This window comes from Salvia miltiorrhiza, chromosome 2 (genome assembly GCF_028751815.1).
Source record: "Salvia miltiorrhiza cultivar Shanhuang (shh) chromosome 2, IMPLAD_Smil_shh, whole genome shotgun sequence".
Taxonomy (NCBI): domain Eukaryota; kingdom Viridiplantae; phylum Streptophyta; class Magnoliopsida; order Lamiales; family Lamiaceae; genus Salvia; species Salvia miltiorrhiza.
Genome location: NC_080388.1, coordinates 71,391,933 through 71,408,232, shown reverse-complemented (window position 1 = coordinate 71,408,232; position 16,300 = coordinate 71,391,933). Strand labels below are relative to the sequence as shown.

General features: G+C 34.2%; 3 protein-coding genes across 4 annotated transcripts in view; all 3 read left to right on the top strand.

Moving 5' to 3' along the window:
* The window catches only part of LOC131008955 (uncharacterized), a 984,029-nt gene that overhangs the window by 941,383 nt on the left and 26,346 nt on the right, over positions 1-16,300 (top strand). The window lies entirely within an intron of this gene.
* LOC131009009 (probable carboxylesterase 9) lies at positions 10-5,316 on the top strand. Its single transcript, XM_057936193.1, has 2 exons — positions 10-4,024; positions 4,795-5,316. Exons 1-2 carry the CDS (start codon positions 3,488-3,490, stop codon positions 5,200-5,202), a joined length of 945 nt encoding a protein of 314 aa, XP_057792176.1. The 5' UTR covers positions 10-3,487; the 3' UTR covers positions 5,203-5,316.
* LOC131008922 (UTP:RNA uridylyltransferase 1) lies at positions 7,654-12,136 on the top strand. Its single transcript, XM_057936042.1, has 6 exons — positions 7,654-8,852; positions 9,930-10,298; positions 10,514-10,737; positions 10,822-10,885; positions 11,233-11,429; positions 11,695-12,136. The coding sequence occupies exons 1-6, from the start codon at positions 7,794-7,796 to the stop codon at positions 11,903-11,905; spliced, it is 2,124 nt and encodes a 707-aa protein (XP_057792025.1). The 5' UTR covers positions 7,654-7,793; the 3' UTR covers positions 11,906-12,136.

The window sequence follows — 16,300 nt, the reverse complement described above, 5'->3', positions numbered from 1 at the left end:
CTCGAAATTGGCTCTGAGCTTCACATAGATTTTGTGCTGAAGCAAGGGCCCAAAATGTTTGTTCAATTCGAGCATTTCCTTTTTCCACTATCGCCCTGCAATTAATTAAAAAAAGAAAGAATGAGATATTGTTATTATTATTCTGTTTTGTTACTATTTAGTACTCCCTCTATTTATAAAATAGTCACTTTTTATAATTTTGGGACATTCATAAAAATTAGTCAATTTCTGTTTATGAAAACTTTTTATTACATGGTGGCGCTTGTTCTCATTATTTGCACTAATTTTAAGTGAAGTTCTTTCTGCATTCAAAATATATTAACTATTTTTATTATAATTTGTGTCATCCCTTTCTAAATTTATTTTTTGTGAACCTAGAAAATATTTATTATCAATAAATAGTGTAAAGGAGACATGCCGACCCTATATCTATAACAGTCTCAAGATGTAGGCTCCTACATACAACTGCATTATAGTGCTATATATTTATGTGGGGCATTTATTACATAACGAAATTCAAAATGACGACTGATTTAGCCATAAGGAGACAACCCAGGTAATTAAATGTTGATTATTGCTAGGGATGTAAATGTGGTTGAGCGGGCTTGGGTATTCTATCCACCTCACATGCATCTTCTAATAAATTCATCCTCAAATCTGACACACATTGCATATTCATTTAAATTAGGACGGGACGAGAATTATTTGATGGAGAAGAATACTCATTGAATACTCGTTCTTAATACTTTGCCCTTGCCTTTGTCCCCACCCCGTTAGAGGCGTATACCCACGAGTAAAACTGTCCTCCTTAATTATTACTCCCTCCGTCCCAAATGAAATGGCCTATTTCTTTTCGACACGGAGATTAAGAAATGTGTATAAAGTAGATAAAGTGGGTTGGTGGAAAGTATTTAAATATTAAGTATAGAGAGAGAGTGTATTGCCAAAAAAGGAAACAGGACATTTCGTTTGGGACAGCCCAAAAAGGAAAACAGGACATTTCGTTTGGGACGGAGGGAGTACATATTTAGGTCATTTATTTAAATAGTTCGAGCATGAATAGTTGAAAATAACGGAGCAAAAGTTACTAGTGGTTGAAAGTAATATCACAATTAGGGACAAAAAGGAAAATATACTCATTTTATAATAGCATAAATAAAATAGTAAATATATACTAATATATGTTTACACACTTGCACAATCATGCAAATGTACGAATATAATGTAGGTTTACACACTTGCACGATCCACATTGGTTGAGGTTGGAGAAGATAATAAAGTCATGGAGGAAAGATGAATTGATTGGGGGAAGACGTCGGGGAAGATGAATTAATTTGGTGGGGGAAGATGATGAAGTTGAGGGAGATTTTTTTTAATTAATTTAGTTATGTTATAGTATACTTAAGGGTGAATACGTCTTTTTATATAAAAGTGTAGTTTTTATGTATGTGGGCATTATTTATTTTTCTTGTACCAAAATTGGTGTATATTTATATTAGCTCATCATAATTATATAAGGATTAATTTATTATCCATATTAACACAATCTTTTACTAAATTTAAATTTATGTTTACATATGTTGCATTCGGGCTAGGGTGGGCTGAAGTCCATCCCCAACTTTTCATTTTCATTTTTTTTTGTTAATAATTTATAACATGCACAATTCCAACAACAATAACATAGAATCACTAGAAAAAATGAAACAAAGATTAATAGCAAAGTGCATGGGCCGTAAAACCGGCCCAATTTGTGTAACGTTTAGAGCCTCCTTATGTGGGCTGCATATAAAATTCCCAAAAAGATATTCTCACAGAAATTTCTCAGTTTTCCTATTTGTTTTAAATCCAAACAATTTCAACTATATCTAATTTAATTCTACTTGGTTGGATTCAAAACCACTTATTAGTGAAGAAGTTGCAGTACCTCAAAGGAAAAAAAAAAAAAAAAAAAAGTGAAAGAAGCTATAATTTTTTACTATTTTTTTAGGAGGGGGAGCGGTGACTGGTGAGTTTGAGCGTGGAAGAAGTTATAGTTATGGAAACTACAAATAAAATAACAAAAAATAGAAAAAAATTATTAAAAAAAACGAAAAAATTATAATATGGAAAAAATAATAAAACTAACTAAATTCTTTTAAACTTGAATCAAAATTTATAAATAAATTGATTTTTAAAATAATTTAACCTTATTTTTATCCGAACAAATTTTGTCCAAATAACACTACTCTATCCATAATAAAAGAAATCAATTTGGCAAAAATGGTCCAATAGTATCCGAAAACTCACAAGTTCTCGGAAATATACGTTTAATGAGTTCCAAGGCAGCTATATTGACTATCGCGTTGTGTACCACGTGGCGTATGCCATGTCTTGAAATATCTATCTAAGCATAGGAAAATTCTACTATAATATATAAGTACATTGTCTCTAACAACCAAAAAAAAAGTCACTTGTGTTATTTCAAATTAGATAGAACATTAATATTTAAAAGCTAAGCCGAAAATTATTATCCCAAACTATTATATTTTGAAACATAACAACAAAATAGGTAACATTATGAGCTATTTGGTTGGCATTTGAGTGTGACAAAACTCAAAAACCATAGGAGTACTTTTTTGCATGATCAAAAATGTCAAAAAGCTCAACATAAAGCGAATTCATGAGAATTATCACGGATATATTACGCATGCACTGACATAAAGAGAATCTATATACAACTATTCTATTCAAGTGCATATTCTATAATTCACGTCGTGTATTTCGACTTTCACATTAACAATAAATAGAATTTTTCTTTGTAGGTATTAAAAAATAAAAAAACACTAAATTTATGTATTTATAAACAAAAAATAAAAATCAAGTTAAATTTCAGAAAATGAACAAAGTTTGTGTATTTACCGACTAATAATTCGATCTTTTATATGTCAAGATTTATATAAATCTGTTAATATTTAGATATGGATCAAAGTATGCATGATGACACATTAATATTCGAATTCAAATCACTATTTAATTGTCAATAATTTATTAATATTTAATAATATTTCAAATTCAATTTAAAATCCTAAAATCGTCTCGTACAAAAACGTACCCGGATAATATTTATAGAGAACCAACTACATAGCCACACTTTTATACGTAATTAGTCATATTATATGATACGAAACGCCATAGTATTATCTTCTACTATGTTTAATGAAAATACAATATATATTTAAGGTTGAGCAATATTCGAATCAAATTTGATATTCCACTCATAATGAAATATATACTATCTCGTATTACCCTAAAACAAAATGATATAGACGTGCTCAAAATCCCAAAACTAATTATCCTCAACTTTGTTATGAAGAGCGAGATTGAAGGCTAGCCTCTTATATAATCAAAATCAAATCATTGACCGCATCAAAAAATTAAAATATGTAAAAAACAAAAACCATAGAAATAGAAATTTTCTACACATCGAAAAAAAAAATACACCAAAACCATGTCCAAACTGGATCCGTACCAACACCTAAAAATCTCCCTCAACCCCGACGGCTCAGTGACCCGCCTTCCGACGGCCGCCGCCACCGGCGAAACCCCCCTCCTCTCCGGCCACGCCGTCCTGAGCAAAGACGTAACCCTCGACGCCGCCAAGAAAACGTGGCTGCGGATCTACCTCCCCGCCAGACTCCCCTCCAACGACACAACCGTCGCCCGCCTCCCCATCATCTTCTTCTTCCACGGCGGCGGATGGATCCGCACATGCATCGCCGACGCCGCCACCCACGACAACTGCAACCGCATCTCCGCCGAGGTCCCCGCCGTCCTCGTCGCCGTCGAGCTCCGCCTCGCGCCTGAGAACCGCCTCCCCGCGCAGTACGAGGACGCCGCCGACGCCGTCGTCTGGGTCCGCGACCAGGCCGCGGATAGCGCCGCCGGCGATCACTGGATCAGAGACTACGCCGACTTATCCCGCTGCTACCTCTACGGCGTCAGCTGCGGCGCTAACGTCGCCTACAACGCCGCCCTGCTCTTGCAGGTTACTCGCTCAATTCTATGTCTTTCACTTTCATAATACTCTCTTCTTCCACTAAAGATTGTGTGTATTCTATTTTGGACCGTCCACTATAATTGATTTGTTTTCATAAATAAAAAAATTTAATCAATTTACACACTGTCTTTAATTTTTGCGTTGAAATTTTTTTAGGACGGAGGAATTATGTTTTTTAAAAAAATTGTTATTGCCATATAAAGGAAAAACACACCCGGCTCGCACTCTTGAACCCTGACCTACCTATTGATTGGAGGTGAAGCGACAACAATCGTCCACTTTGAATAATAATATTCAAATATATTTGATATATTGAAACTACTATAGTAGTACAATATTCTCTGTCCCACTTTATTAGGCTCGTTTCCCATTTTGGGACGTCTCATTAGAATAGGCTAGTTTTTTATTTTGAGTAAAAAAAAGTACTCCCTCCGTCCCTGAAATGGCTTCCTCTTTGGGGACGGCACGGGTTTTAATAAAAAGTTGTAAAGTGTATTGATAGTGGAGAAAAAGTGATATAATTATTATTGGAAGTTGTGAAAAGTGTTATAATTAGTATTGAGAGTGGTGAAAAGTGAAAAGTAAAAATAAATAAAGTATTATTAGTGGTGGGGTAGGTTTCCAAAAATGGAAAGAAAGAAAGAGGAAGTTATTTGGGGGACGTCCCAAAATGGAAAAAGAGGAAGTTATTTTAGGGACGGAGGGAGTATATTTAATTGATGTGTAAATTGTAATTTGATTGGATTTTGGGGATGCAGGACATGAAGCTGCATCCGTTGAAAATCGCGGGAACCATTCTAAACCAGCCGTTTTTCGGGGCGAAGAAGCGGACCAAGAGTGAGCTAGAGCTGGCCGCCGACGATAATTTGCCGCTGCCGGTTCAAGATTTACTGTGGGAGCTGGCGCTGCCGGTCGGGACGGACCGGGATCACCGGTTCAGTAATCCCTTCGTGGTGAAGGAGAAGGTGAACAAGATTGGGAGGTGTTTGGTTATAGGTTTTGGCGGCGACCCCTTGATTGATCGCCAGCAAGATTTGGTTAAGATGCTGGCGGAGGAGGGGGTCGCCGTGGAGGCGCGTTTCGACGACGCCGGCTTCCACGGCGTCGATATGGTGGACTCCAAGAGGGCCACGGCGGTTCTCAATTTCATCAAAACTTTTGTTTGATATATATATTATCAGAGAGAGATGTTGTGCGTGGATGTGAGTCTATAGGTTTTATTGATTCATCTCTTGTGGTCTTTAATCACTTCAAACATTTAATTTTTTTTACCAAAATTCTATTACTTGATTATTTATGTGAAAATGGAACTTTATGCGTACGTGAATTTTTCTTGTAAAAATAAAAATACGAGTTTAATTTTATTGTTTTCAGAGTTTTGTTTTGTGATATTTTCAAGCAATTAAACATAAAGTGGTGGTCGGCAAAATTTCTCAGCTAAAATTGGGAGGAGATGTGATGGAGAAGACAATCTAAAAGTTTTGGAGAGGCACGGAAATCCGGCGACTGCATGTGATTCCAACAACAAGAAGAGAAGGGAGGCTGTGTGAATAATGTTCGTTTTTTTATATATTTTTTTTAAATTTAATTTAAAGAAGGATTATACTCCATATTTTACTTTTAATACTCTATCCGTCTCACAAAAACATGAACATTTTTCTATTTTGAGCGTCTCACAAAAACATGAACATTTCTATTTTGTGACAATACCCCACCACAATTCCTTTATTTTTCATAAAGTGGGACCCATTTTTCACTCACAATACAGTTTTATCTATCATTTCTTAAAACTCGTGCCACTTACAAATATTCATGTTTTTGTGAGACGGAAGGAATATAATTTTATGAAGTTGTGGTGTACATATAGTTAATTCTAGAATTTCCCCACATTTCAATTTTGCTCAAACTAAAATTAACATGACATGTAATAAAATTAAATTTGAAATTGAAATTGAAATGATAAGCTTATCAAGTTATTTTAAATATTAATTTAATTCTGTCCGAAATAAAACAAAAAAAGAGAGAATCTGGAGATTAATTTAGACATGTATCAAAAGGGTCATGATCAACATTATCCCTTTTAGCCAACGAGATCTAGTTCAAGTGATAAAATTGAGACACTTAAAGATTCTATTTTTATGAGAGGAGCTTGGAGTTTTCTCAACTTTGTGTCGGTAGTATTTCCACTTACTTGCGATTATTTTTTCATCTTTATGTGGTGTAAAGATATGTGGGTAGTGTCCCGCTGGTGTACGATTATTTTCTCATCTTTGTGTGGCATAAAAGTTTCATTTGCGTGCAAATGACTTATTTAATTATATAATTTATACCTCTTGTAATTCTAAAAAAAATAAAAATATTATCCCTTTTTTGTCTTTTAGAAAGGAGGGGATTCTCGAATTCAACTACTCCGATGCGTCGAAATATCTGCGAGCAACATCTTTCGTCTTTCTCATATTTCGACGTCTCCTTCAAAAACGGCAGGGTCTCGTTTCCGATCGAGAACGAGAAAACCGATCATATTTCCAAAGTTAGGAGATGATTCATTTTGAGGAAGAGATTTTTATTACTGATATTTATTAAAATGTGTGTTTCAAATCACTTTATAAATTTTTGTAGACAACTTAAGTTATTATTTTTTTTTGACTTGGGGGAGTTGGGGAGGGAGAGCATTTGAACCCGGGACCTCACTGTTCACACACAGGAAGTCGCACCGCTTGGTGTGCCCTTAGGGACGATAACTTAAGTTATTAAATAAACGATAATTTGAAAATATTTAATTATTTCGTTCAATTTTATCTTTTATCGCAGATTGGACCACCTTGAAATTTTCAATTGTCAAGATTTGATGGTAAATTTAAATCACATGCAAAAAAAATCATATATTTATGTTCAGAAAAAAATAGTGTGTAATTTTGAGAAGCTTCCATAATTCATATATTTACATGCAAATAATTCAATATAAAATAATAAGTATATAAAAACATAATGAAGCAAGTGAAGAAAAAAACATACAATGTTATATAATATATAAATAAACGGTACGTATAAACGAGCTATTGTACAAAATTGGGAATCAATATATTTGATCCAATGGTATATTCTAATAGATAGAATTGTCAAGCTACCACAGTAATTTTTTTCTTTTTATTTTTTATACTAGTATATATGAATCATAAGAAAAGGCATCACATATTATAAACAGATTATAACTAGTATCTGCTACCATCGAGATGCACGCTGATTAGAAAAAGTAAAAATTTGATCTGTTTGCAATGTACTAGATCTATTCAATTTACATGTCCTAAAACAAAACTAACAATAAAAAAACAAAATTTCCTTCAATATTAGTAACAAAAAATCCTGCCAGCAAATTAAAGAAATAACATGGAATTAACCCAATTTTGGTATAAAACGGATTGAAATAAATCACAAAATCCGAAGTATATATCCAAACGCTTCTAATTTAGATAAAGTAATACTATTAGTAAGGATATCATAAACCTCAGAGTCACACGCCTTTGGATAAAGATAAAGTAATATTTTACTACTCAATAATTATTATTCTTTCAATAAATATATAAATAAATAAGTATATTATAAAACCAATCGAAGAAAGGAATCAAAAGGCTAATTACAATCCTTGGAGGAAAAGAAGTTACTTTATTACACTTATTTGATCACACTCCTATAAATCTAAAGGATTAAGTGAAAAAAGAGCCAGTTTTATGTGTGTCGGCGTCCAACAACTTCCACCATGAGCGGTCGAGGAGGCGACGCGCCGCTGCCGAATGGCGGGGAGTTCCTCCTCCAACTACTACGTAAGCAATCCAATTCAGGCCATCCTATTTTTCCGCCGCAGCCTCAGCAGCAGCAGCAGCAGCAAACTTTCTCACAGGACCCGGCCGTCGCGGCGGTCGGCCCCACCATCCCCACCTTTCCGCACCCGCACGCGGCGTTCCCTCCGTCCAACGGCGGCGATTTCGCCTTCCCGCCGTGGGGTCTCCTCCCTCCCCCACCTTTTGCTCAGCAGAATTACTTCCAGCAAAACCCTAATCCGAACCCTAATTTCTCCTCGCCGTCTAGGGGATACGCTCACAGTCCTCCACAATTCGATCTTCAGTCGAGGCGCATCTCGCCGGGTGATGATGCGAGGAATTTAGGGTTTTACGGGGACAATTCGAAGCCAAGCGCGGCGAATCAGCCTGGGCAGAATCTGATATTTGGCTCTCTGAATCGTGATGTTCTTCAAAATGGTGCTGTCAATGCTTTGGATCCGAGCTTGTTTCGAAGGCCCGAGAATAGGTTTCCGCCCAATTCAATTGAGGCCAATGAGAATTCCAGAGGAAATCATACTGTATTGAGAGCTCAGAAGCTGGAAAGGAGCAGTAATAGTAATGACAATGTGCAGCAGGGAGATAGTGGAAGGGTGGCGGTTCCGCCTCCCGGGTTTTTGAGTGATCTAAAGAATGTGAGGCAGATTGAGCATGGTTATGGGAGGAGGGCTCCTGATCTTAATGGGGATAAGGGCAAGGGTAATGCCGGTCATTCCTATAAGAGTGATAGGTTAAGTTATCAGCTCGATTTTCTTGGTTTTCCAGTGGGCAGCAGCCTCCAGTCTGCCTCGAATTTTGATATTGAGGAGTCTATGAAGGAACTCTTTCCTAGGGAGGGTGAAGAATTCACAGGCGGTGTGGAGGAGAAGTTGCACAACGATGGTTCTGAGATGGATGTTTTGGAGGATCTGGTGGATTCTCTAGGAATTGAAGATCAATCCGGTGAGAAGAATGGTAAAAAGAAGCTTCATCGAGACAAGGTAATATCTTCGTGTATTTGTGGCACTTTTTTATTTTGAGTGTAAATGTAATTTGTCATATGCTTTGCACTTTTCTAAATCTCGTTTTATCTGTTGCTGATTTAAAATTGAACAAATTACCACCAATGGCATCTTATATGCGACCTATTAATTTCATTGAAGAAATTTAACTTGGTATTCTTGGTATTAGTATTTTATGCTTGTCTGGAATAAGTAATTCAATTTCCCACTTTGCATCATCGAGGTCTTAAAACTTTGATAGAGATTTTATATTAATGTAAAGATCATATTCTAAATTCTTCAGATAATTCTGATAGCATTTGAAAACTGATAAAAGTTACTTCCTCTGTCCCACTATTAGTGTCTCAAAACTTTTGGGCATCTCTTGGGCGCTGGAATTAAGGAGAATGTGTAAATTGGTTAAAAGTAGTAGGGCCATAACTTTTCAAGGGTTAATTGTTGCCTTTTATGTAGAGTCACTTAGTGAGAAGGAAGTACTGTTTTGGGTTTGAACATATGTGATTACTGGGCATTTTCATCATCCTTTTCTGTTGCACTGTGCTTTCTTTCGCCTGATGCTCAAGTATTTGATGCAGAAATCTATTGGAGCGTTATACTCTAAACTTATCTTTATGGCTGCTGTTAGCAATAATATAAATGAAGATTGGATTCTCATCTCTTCTAAAAATCATGGTTTCAATTTATTACATTATAGTTACCTAACTTCAACAATTAAGTGCCTCTGGTTGTATGATTAGTGATTACAATACTTCAACTTTTGTTTTCTGTATGGTCTTTCTTTTGGTGGCTATGTGTGTGGCTGCTAGTTCTCTTTATAAAACCGAGATGGCATTCTAGTATTCATTTCCGTGAACTTTGGTTGATATTCTTGTATATTAGATATCAGAACTCGTATTGCTTCCTTTGTAGGAATTAGTTAAACATTGCTTGATATTCAATCGATTAAATGTTGGATTCTGGTTCTTGTTTGAGGATTATAAGATTCGTGTTATGTCCAAAATGATTCTACAAATATGAGTTTCAATTTGATAGATCACAATTTTCTCTTATGATCAGGATTATCGATCCGATAACAGAGGAAAATGGATTATGGGTCAGAGGATGAGGACTCTTAAAAGGCAGACAACCTGTCGAAATGACATTAACATGCTTAATGCTCCACTTTTGGCATTGTTTGAATCTTTGATCCCATCTGATGAAGAAAAGCTGAAGCAAAAGCAATTGTTAACACTATTGGAAAACCTTGTTCGCAAAGAGTGGCCTAATGCCCATTTATTTCTTTATGGATCATGTGCCAACTCATTTGGTTTTTCAAAAAGTGATGTTGACGTTTGCCTTCAAATGGATCTTGGGGATGTTGAAAAGTCTGAGGTCTTGCTAAAGCTGGCAAAAATATTTGAGTCAGACAATCTGCAGAATGTACAGGTTAGTGATGATGTCTCTGATTTATGCTGTCTATTTTACTGATTTGAGTTATGTTCATATTTTGCAAGTTAACTTGGAATAAGTATTCATGTTGGCATAAAAACCACGTTTGGGAGATTTTAATAATTGACATAACCCACCTCTTTGTTCTTGCTTTATGAATGTCCCTGCGGAATATAAATTTAAGTTCTTTTCATTTTTATTGGTTTTTCCAGGCACTTACACGTGCCCGAGTTCCTATAGTGAAGCTCATGGATCCAGTCACGGGTATTTCCTGTGACATTTGTATAAACAACGTGCTGGCTGTTGTAAATACTAAGCTGCTTCATGATTATGCACGGATAGATGTAAGACTTCGTCAGTTGGCATTCATTGTGAAACACTGGGCTAAATCACGAGGAGTCAACGTGACTTATCAGGGAACACTCTCGAGTTATGCGTGAGTTATCTTAACCAATCCCCTCACATTTCCAGGTTTATGTATTTCTATTGACTTGTTAAATATACGAACATTGTTTTACAGGTATGTGTTGATGTGCATTCATTTCCTACAACAGCGCAGACCTTCCATTCTTCCATGCTTGCAGGTATCTATAGTAATAAGCTTCTATTCACTGTGACTTTTGCTCCTTGTACCTTTTGATCTATTCTGTTATATGTTAGCAATTAAACCCTTGGCCCATGCATGTGACATTTTCAGACATTTGCATGTTGTTAAGTCTCTAGATAATTAGGTCATTAGCCCACAGAACACTAACACACTCGTTATCAGTTGTCTATTATATTCTTGAATGGACCCATATTTGGTTACATGCCTCAGCTTACACATATGACTTGTCCATTCTGGATGTTGCATTTGCTCTTAATTTTCTTTTGCATTTGGGCAGAAATGAAATTGAAAATTGATTTCCTTCTGCTTGTTCATCTTCTACAGAGAATGCAGATTACATATTTTGTAACTGTAGACGACATAGAATGTGCATATTTTGACCAAGTGGATAAGCTTCAGAATTTCGGGGCACAGAATGGGGAAAGTATTGCTCAGCTAGTATGGGCCTTTTTTCATTACTGGGCTTATTGTCACGATTATGCAAATGATGTCATATCAGTTCGCACAGGAAGCATGCTGAGGTTAGAAACATTCACTCTGACATATATCTTCCTTTATGTGTTCACCCATGCTACTTGATTGATGGCTTCATCATATTCCTCTCTGAATTTGTCGGATTTGAAATAATTTTTTACTTCCATCCTTAGAGAAGTTTTATACTAGTTGTGTTGCTTTCATTATGCTTGTTATAACTAGAAGAGAATGGTTTTAAGGAGGGGTTGGGTTGAGCAATGTAAACGACTCTATTTAGCAAAATAACTGAGAAAAGAAGTTTGTGCATTGCAGCAAGAGAGGCAAGGACTGGACGAGGAGGGTTGGGAACGACCGACACTTGATATGCATCGAGGATCCGTTTGAGGTATCTCATGATCTTGGCAGAGTGGTGGACAAGTTCAGTATTAGGGTACTGCGTGAGGAGTTTGAACGCGCTGCAGAAATCATGCAATACGACCCTAAACCTTGTGTAACTTTGTTTGAGCCCTATATTCCTAATTAGTGTGCTATGGTTTATAGAATTTGCTTTAGTTTATGCTTCAATTAACTTGTAAATTCCTTATCCTTAGATATCCTCCTACTTATGAGGTGCAGTATCTAGGTAATTTATTCCTTTTGTCAATGGATCTTTAAAATGTATGCTTTCCGCTTGTATATCATGCAATTTTGTCACCCCTTTGTATTTTCTCGCTACTTATGTTATGCCCTCAATTTAGAGGCATTTGCTGTTGTAGACCACGTTTTATGTCCAAAATTTATTATTATTATTATTATTATTATTATTATTATTATTATTATTATTATTATTATTATTATTATTATTATTATTGCAGTGACCGAGCCTTTTTAACTAGCTTGTACTCTTTGGGAAAAAAAGTGAAATATTATATTTGATAAATATAATAATGTGTAGTATGTCACTTGTACCAATTATTTATTTACTTTTTCTTCTCATAGCATTTAAAATTGGTTATTGAAGGCAATGCCGTAGCAATGTGCAGCCATATTCTGTTTGCATTGTTCACTTGCTCGTAAATTTCATTCATTTATGAATTCGTTTAAACACTGTACAATATTCCTAACTACGCAATAGACCAAAACACGTGCCTTGAATTTTACATGCATGTGCTCTTTATACAAGACATTAAATCTTTGTCTTATGACTTCAACAATTAAATTCATGCGTTATTACAATACCAACAGATATTCAATTAGTATACTAACTTTATCTTTGAATAAGTGTCCCATTTTGAATATGATTTGTCTCCAAATGTGTGTTCTATTTTTCAAAAAATAAGGTGTAATTCAATTGATAAGATGATTTCCCTTTACTATTAGATCGGATCATCTTGGAGGAAAATGGTGAATCACATGATAGTCTTTTTTTAAAAGAAAATAAAACTAAATGCCATATTTCATAATTTTATTCAAACCTAATGTTATAACTAATCATTACAGTCGATAAGGCCTAGTCCAAGTGCCAAGAGATCATTGGTTCAAGTTTCACCGGTGTGAGAGTTGTATTTCTATTTGTTAGAATACTTATCTGGTTTATGCTAGTTTGGTAATTGGTTTGAGTGTTTGGCTGAGCTTATAAGTTCTTTAAAACATCTTATAACCTTTTTAGGAGCTTATAAATTTCTTCTAAGTGTTCGGTAAAAAAGCTACTAGAGAGCTTATACACTCTAGAAATAAACTCTAAGAGCTTATAAACTTCGGAATGAGATTCAGTGTACCACACTTTATGTCACACTTTGTGTACCATTTTCAGTTTTGTTTAATTTCTTCTGTATATTTTCTTCAATTTCAACTTTATATGCTTTAGTTTAATTTTGTGATTATTAACTAGAGTTTATTCCATCAATCTAGGCTATATAATTGTTTTTTATCATTTAATTTCACTTTTATTAGCTAATAATAGGTTGATAAATTCAAAGTCATGGTATATACTTTTTTAAAAAAATTAATTTTTTCAAATAAAATTTCAACATAATTCATAGTATTATAATAAATTTTATTTTTATAGAAAATATTTTTAAAATAATATAAGCATGAGACACAATGGCACACATAAGATACGTGAGACACTGGATCCCATCCCATAAACTCCACCCTTACTTATTTTATCATTTATCTTATAAGCAACACTCATTTTACAAAAATAATTCAACTATAGTTTTTTTTTTTTTTATAATATATCATTATAGTTTCATCTCTATTTGATTTTCTCTCTAACTAAAATTCTCTCTAGCTTATAAGTTCAATTATCCAAACACTTTGACAACTTATAAGCCATTAAAAACTACATCTTATAAGCTCTTGAAAATAATTAATCTTAGGCAAACACCCTCATATTGTAGTTTGTATTGGCTTCATTAATTCTTTGCAAATATATAGCTAGTCACTTAATTTCATGATATGATATTTATGTTGTACATAAAAAACACACTACAACTTAATTTGTAGACTCTTTATATCCCACACATAATTTTTTTTCTTCTACCTCCTTAGGCTGCGTTTACTTTAATGGATAAATTTATCCATGGAAAATGATGGATAACACAAATTTATGACTTTAAATGTCTCCTTCTTTTTCCAACATTTGACACAAAAAGAGATGCTCATCATTTTTCCTTCTGTATTTTCACTTCAAGGATGGATAATATTATATATCCCTCCATTTTGGTGTGATAATATTATTCATCTTTAAAGTGAAAATAAGGAAGGAAAAATGGTGAGCATCTCTTTTTGTGTCAAATGTTGGAAAAGGAAATGAGACATTTAAAGGCATAAATTTGTGTTATCCATCATTTTCTATGGATAAATTTATCCATCAATGTAAACGCAACCTTAGTAGATGTGTTTGTAATGGAAGTAAGCTCCCTCGATAATAAAATTGTAGATTGGAGATAAGATGAAAGATGAAGTGTGTGTGGTAGTGAAAAAAAGCTAAAGTGAACACATGTTCCGAATTCAACTCGATGTTGATGATGATTTTGGTCCCCTCCCCTAATCGTTTATGGCAGTACAAAATATTTAGGGCTTCTCTTGTTTGTTGAAAACGTAAAAGCAGTCTAATAAAGAAGGGTTACTTAAAATTGCAAAAAGGCCAATTAACATTTCAAGCTTGGACCATTTATTATTTCCATTTATGCAATGCTTTAACTACCACCATAGCCTTAGCCTATCTCACTAAATATCTCTCCAAATCCTATGCTAAATAGTAGTATCATTATTTTCAAAAAAAAATAAAGAGAGAGAGAAAAGAAAAGCACGTACACGTTCTCCTATATGTTAATATGGACTTGGGTAATTCATATTTGGAGGCATAAAAATAGAAAGAAATTCAAATATGGATCGAGAGGAAGATTGGGAATTTTCTTACAGAAAATGAATGATGAGATATAGTATTTAATTTTTCTAAATATGAACAAAATTTCTAAAACTTGCAAAGTTTTACATGAGAGATGAAGGGACCAACTGTCGTGCCAACTACCTCGCCTCCTATCTGCGTAAGAATAATGTGATGCTCTTAAATGTCACACCCATTATTTTTGTTGGGTCATTTATGACTGTATTTGAATTTTTCATCTATTTAGCTTCTTCTGATGGATATATTTTTAGTAATTATCAAATTAGGGTATTTTATTGGGGCTTTCTTTTTTTTTTTTTAATAAAAATTTGTTACACTCAAAGAAAGAAAAAATACACTCATACTCTAATTTTCTGGGTGACTCGAAGAGTCGATCTATTGGTTGGAGGAGAAGCGTCTTATCAACAGAGTGCGCTTCATCATCATTTTATTGGGGCTTTTATTAAATGGAAAATAAAGACTTCTTACCAATCACACTATTCATTGTGTTGAATCCTACATTTTACCGGTGGTTGCATTTGATTGTACAGTAAAGTTTGAAGATTTAATTACAATAGTAATAATCCATAAATCAGTTGGAAGCCGGCAATAGTCAATAGTAGTTATTTCTTTTAATGATTTGTTTCATCATGACCTGCAAATTACGGCGTTGATATATACATGCAAATTCATTTTATAAATATACGAGTTCAAATGTAGCTTAAATTGGACTTTTAAACAGTAAGTTCAAGTTAACTGTAATTGGACTTTATTTTAAAATTTTATTTTACTTAAGAAAAAGCTAGAATTTTATTTTATAGTATAAGAAAAGAACTTGAATGAATTCACAGTGGTCACTCCAAATTAAATAGCATTTCAATATGCGATGTTTGATTTGATTCTAGTATTATTTAAAGTTTTTATTTTTTATTTCTTTGTTTTATGAACTGTGTTTGTGAAATATCTTTGTGTACTTGACTGCGGCTGATGTATACTATTCCGAGAGTTGAATATTTTTCTTTCGTAAAATTTGCTATTCTGAGTTTTACCATTTAATTGGTGAGATTGATCTAATATATCTCATTCAGCTAGATGCTTAATTAAAAATATATACTCCATCCATCCCACGAATCTTAAATCACTTTCCTTTTTCTGTCGTCCCACGAATCTTGAGTCATTTCTTTATATAGCATTTTTTTTTCCTTTATTCACATTTTCACTTTTTCACTTACCACACTTAACACACTAAATACTATTTTCTTAATTTCCGTGTCGAAAAGAATTGCCTCAAAATTCGCGGGACGAATGGAGTAATAACTGCTACACATGACATTCATATATCACAAAATATAAAATACTAATAAAAAAATATGTAAGTGAATCTCCCTGATGGGGAAATCATTCTAGCTCAATTTCATAGGGATCACAAGTCATATATCAAAGATTCGTGATTTAACATAATTATTTGAATTGTGGAAACTGTGTGGACAGGGGAATGATTGAGCTAGACACCATCAAAAGATAGTAAGCTATGTCCAAAAAATT

What these genes read in the sequence shown, in the direction of transcription:
- LOC131009009 (XM_057936193.1), top strand. Translation starts at nt 3,488, where the DNA reads ATGTCCAAACTGGATCCGTACCAACACCTAAAAATCTCCCTCAACCCC. An exon ending in ACGCCGCCCTGCTCTTGCAG is followed by an intron (nt 4,025 to 4,794) that starts GTTACTCGCTCA and finishes TTGGGGATGCAG; the next exon opens with GACATGAAGCTGCATCCGTT.
- LOC131008922 (XM_057936042.1), top strand. Translation starts at nt 7,794, where the DNA reads ATGAGCGGTCGAGGAGGCGACGCGCCGCTGCCGAATGGCGGGGAGTTC. An exon ending in AGAAGCTTCATCGAGACAAG is followed by an intron (nt 8,853 to 9,929) that starts GTAATATCTTCG and finishes TCTTATGATCAG; the next exon opens with GATTATCGATCCGATAACAG. An exon ending in CCATTCTTCCATGCTTGCAG is followed by an intron (nt 10,886 to 11,232) that starts GTATCTATAGTA and finishes CATCTTCTACAG; the next exon opens with AGAATGCAGATTACATATTT.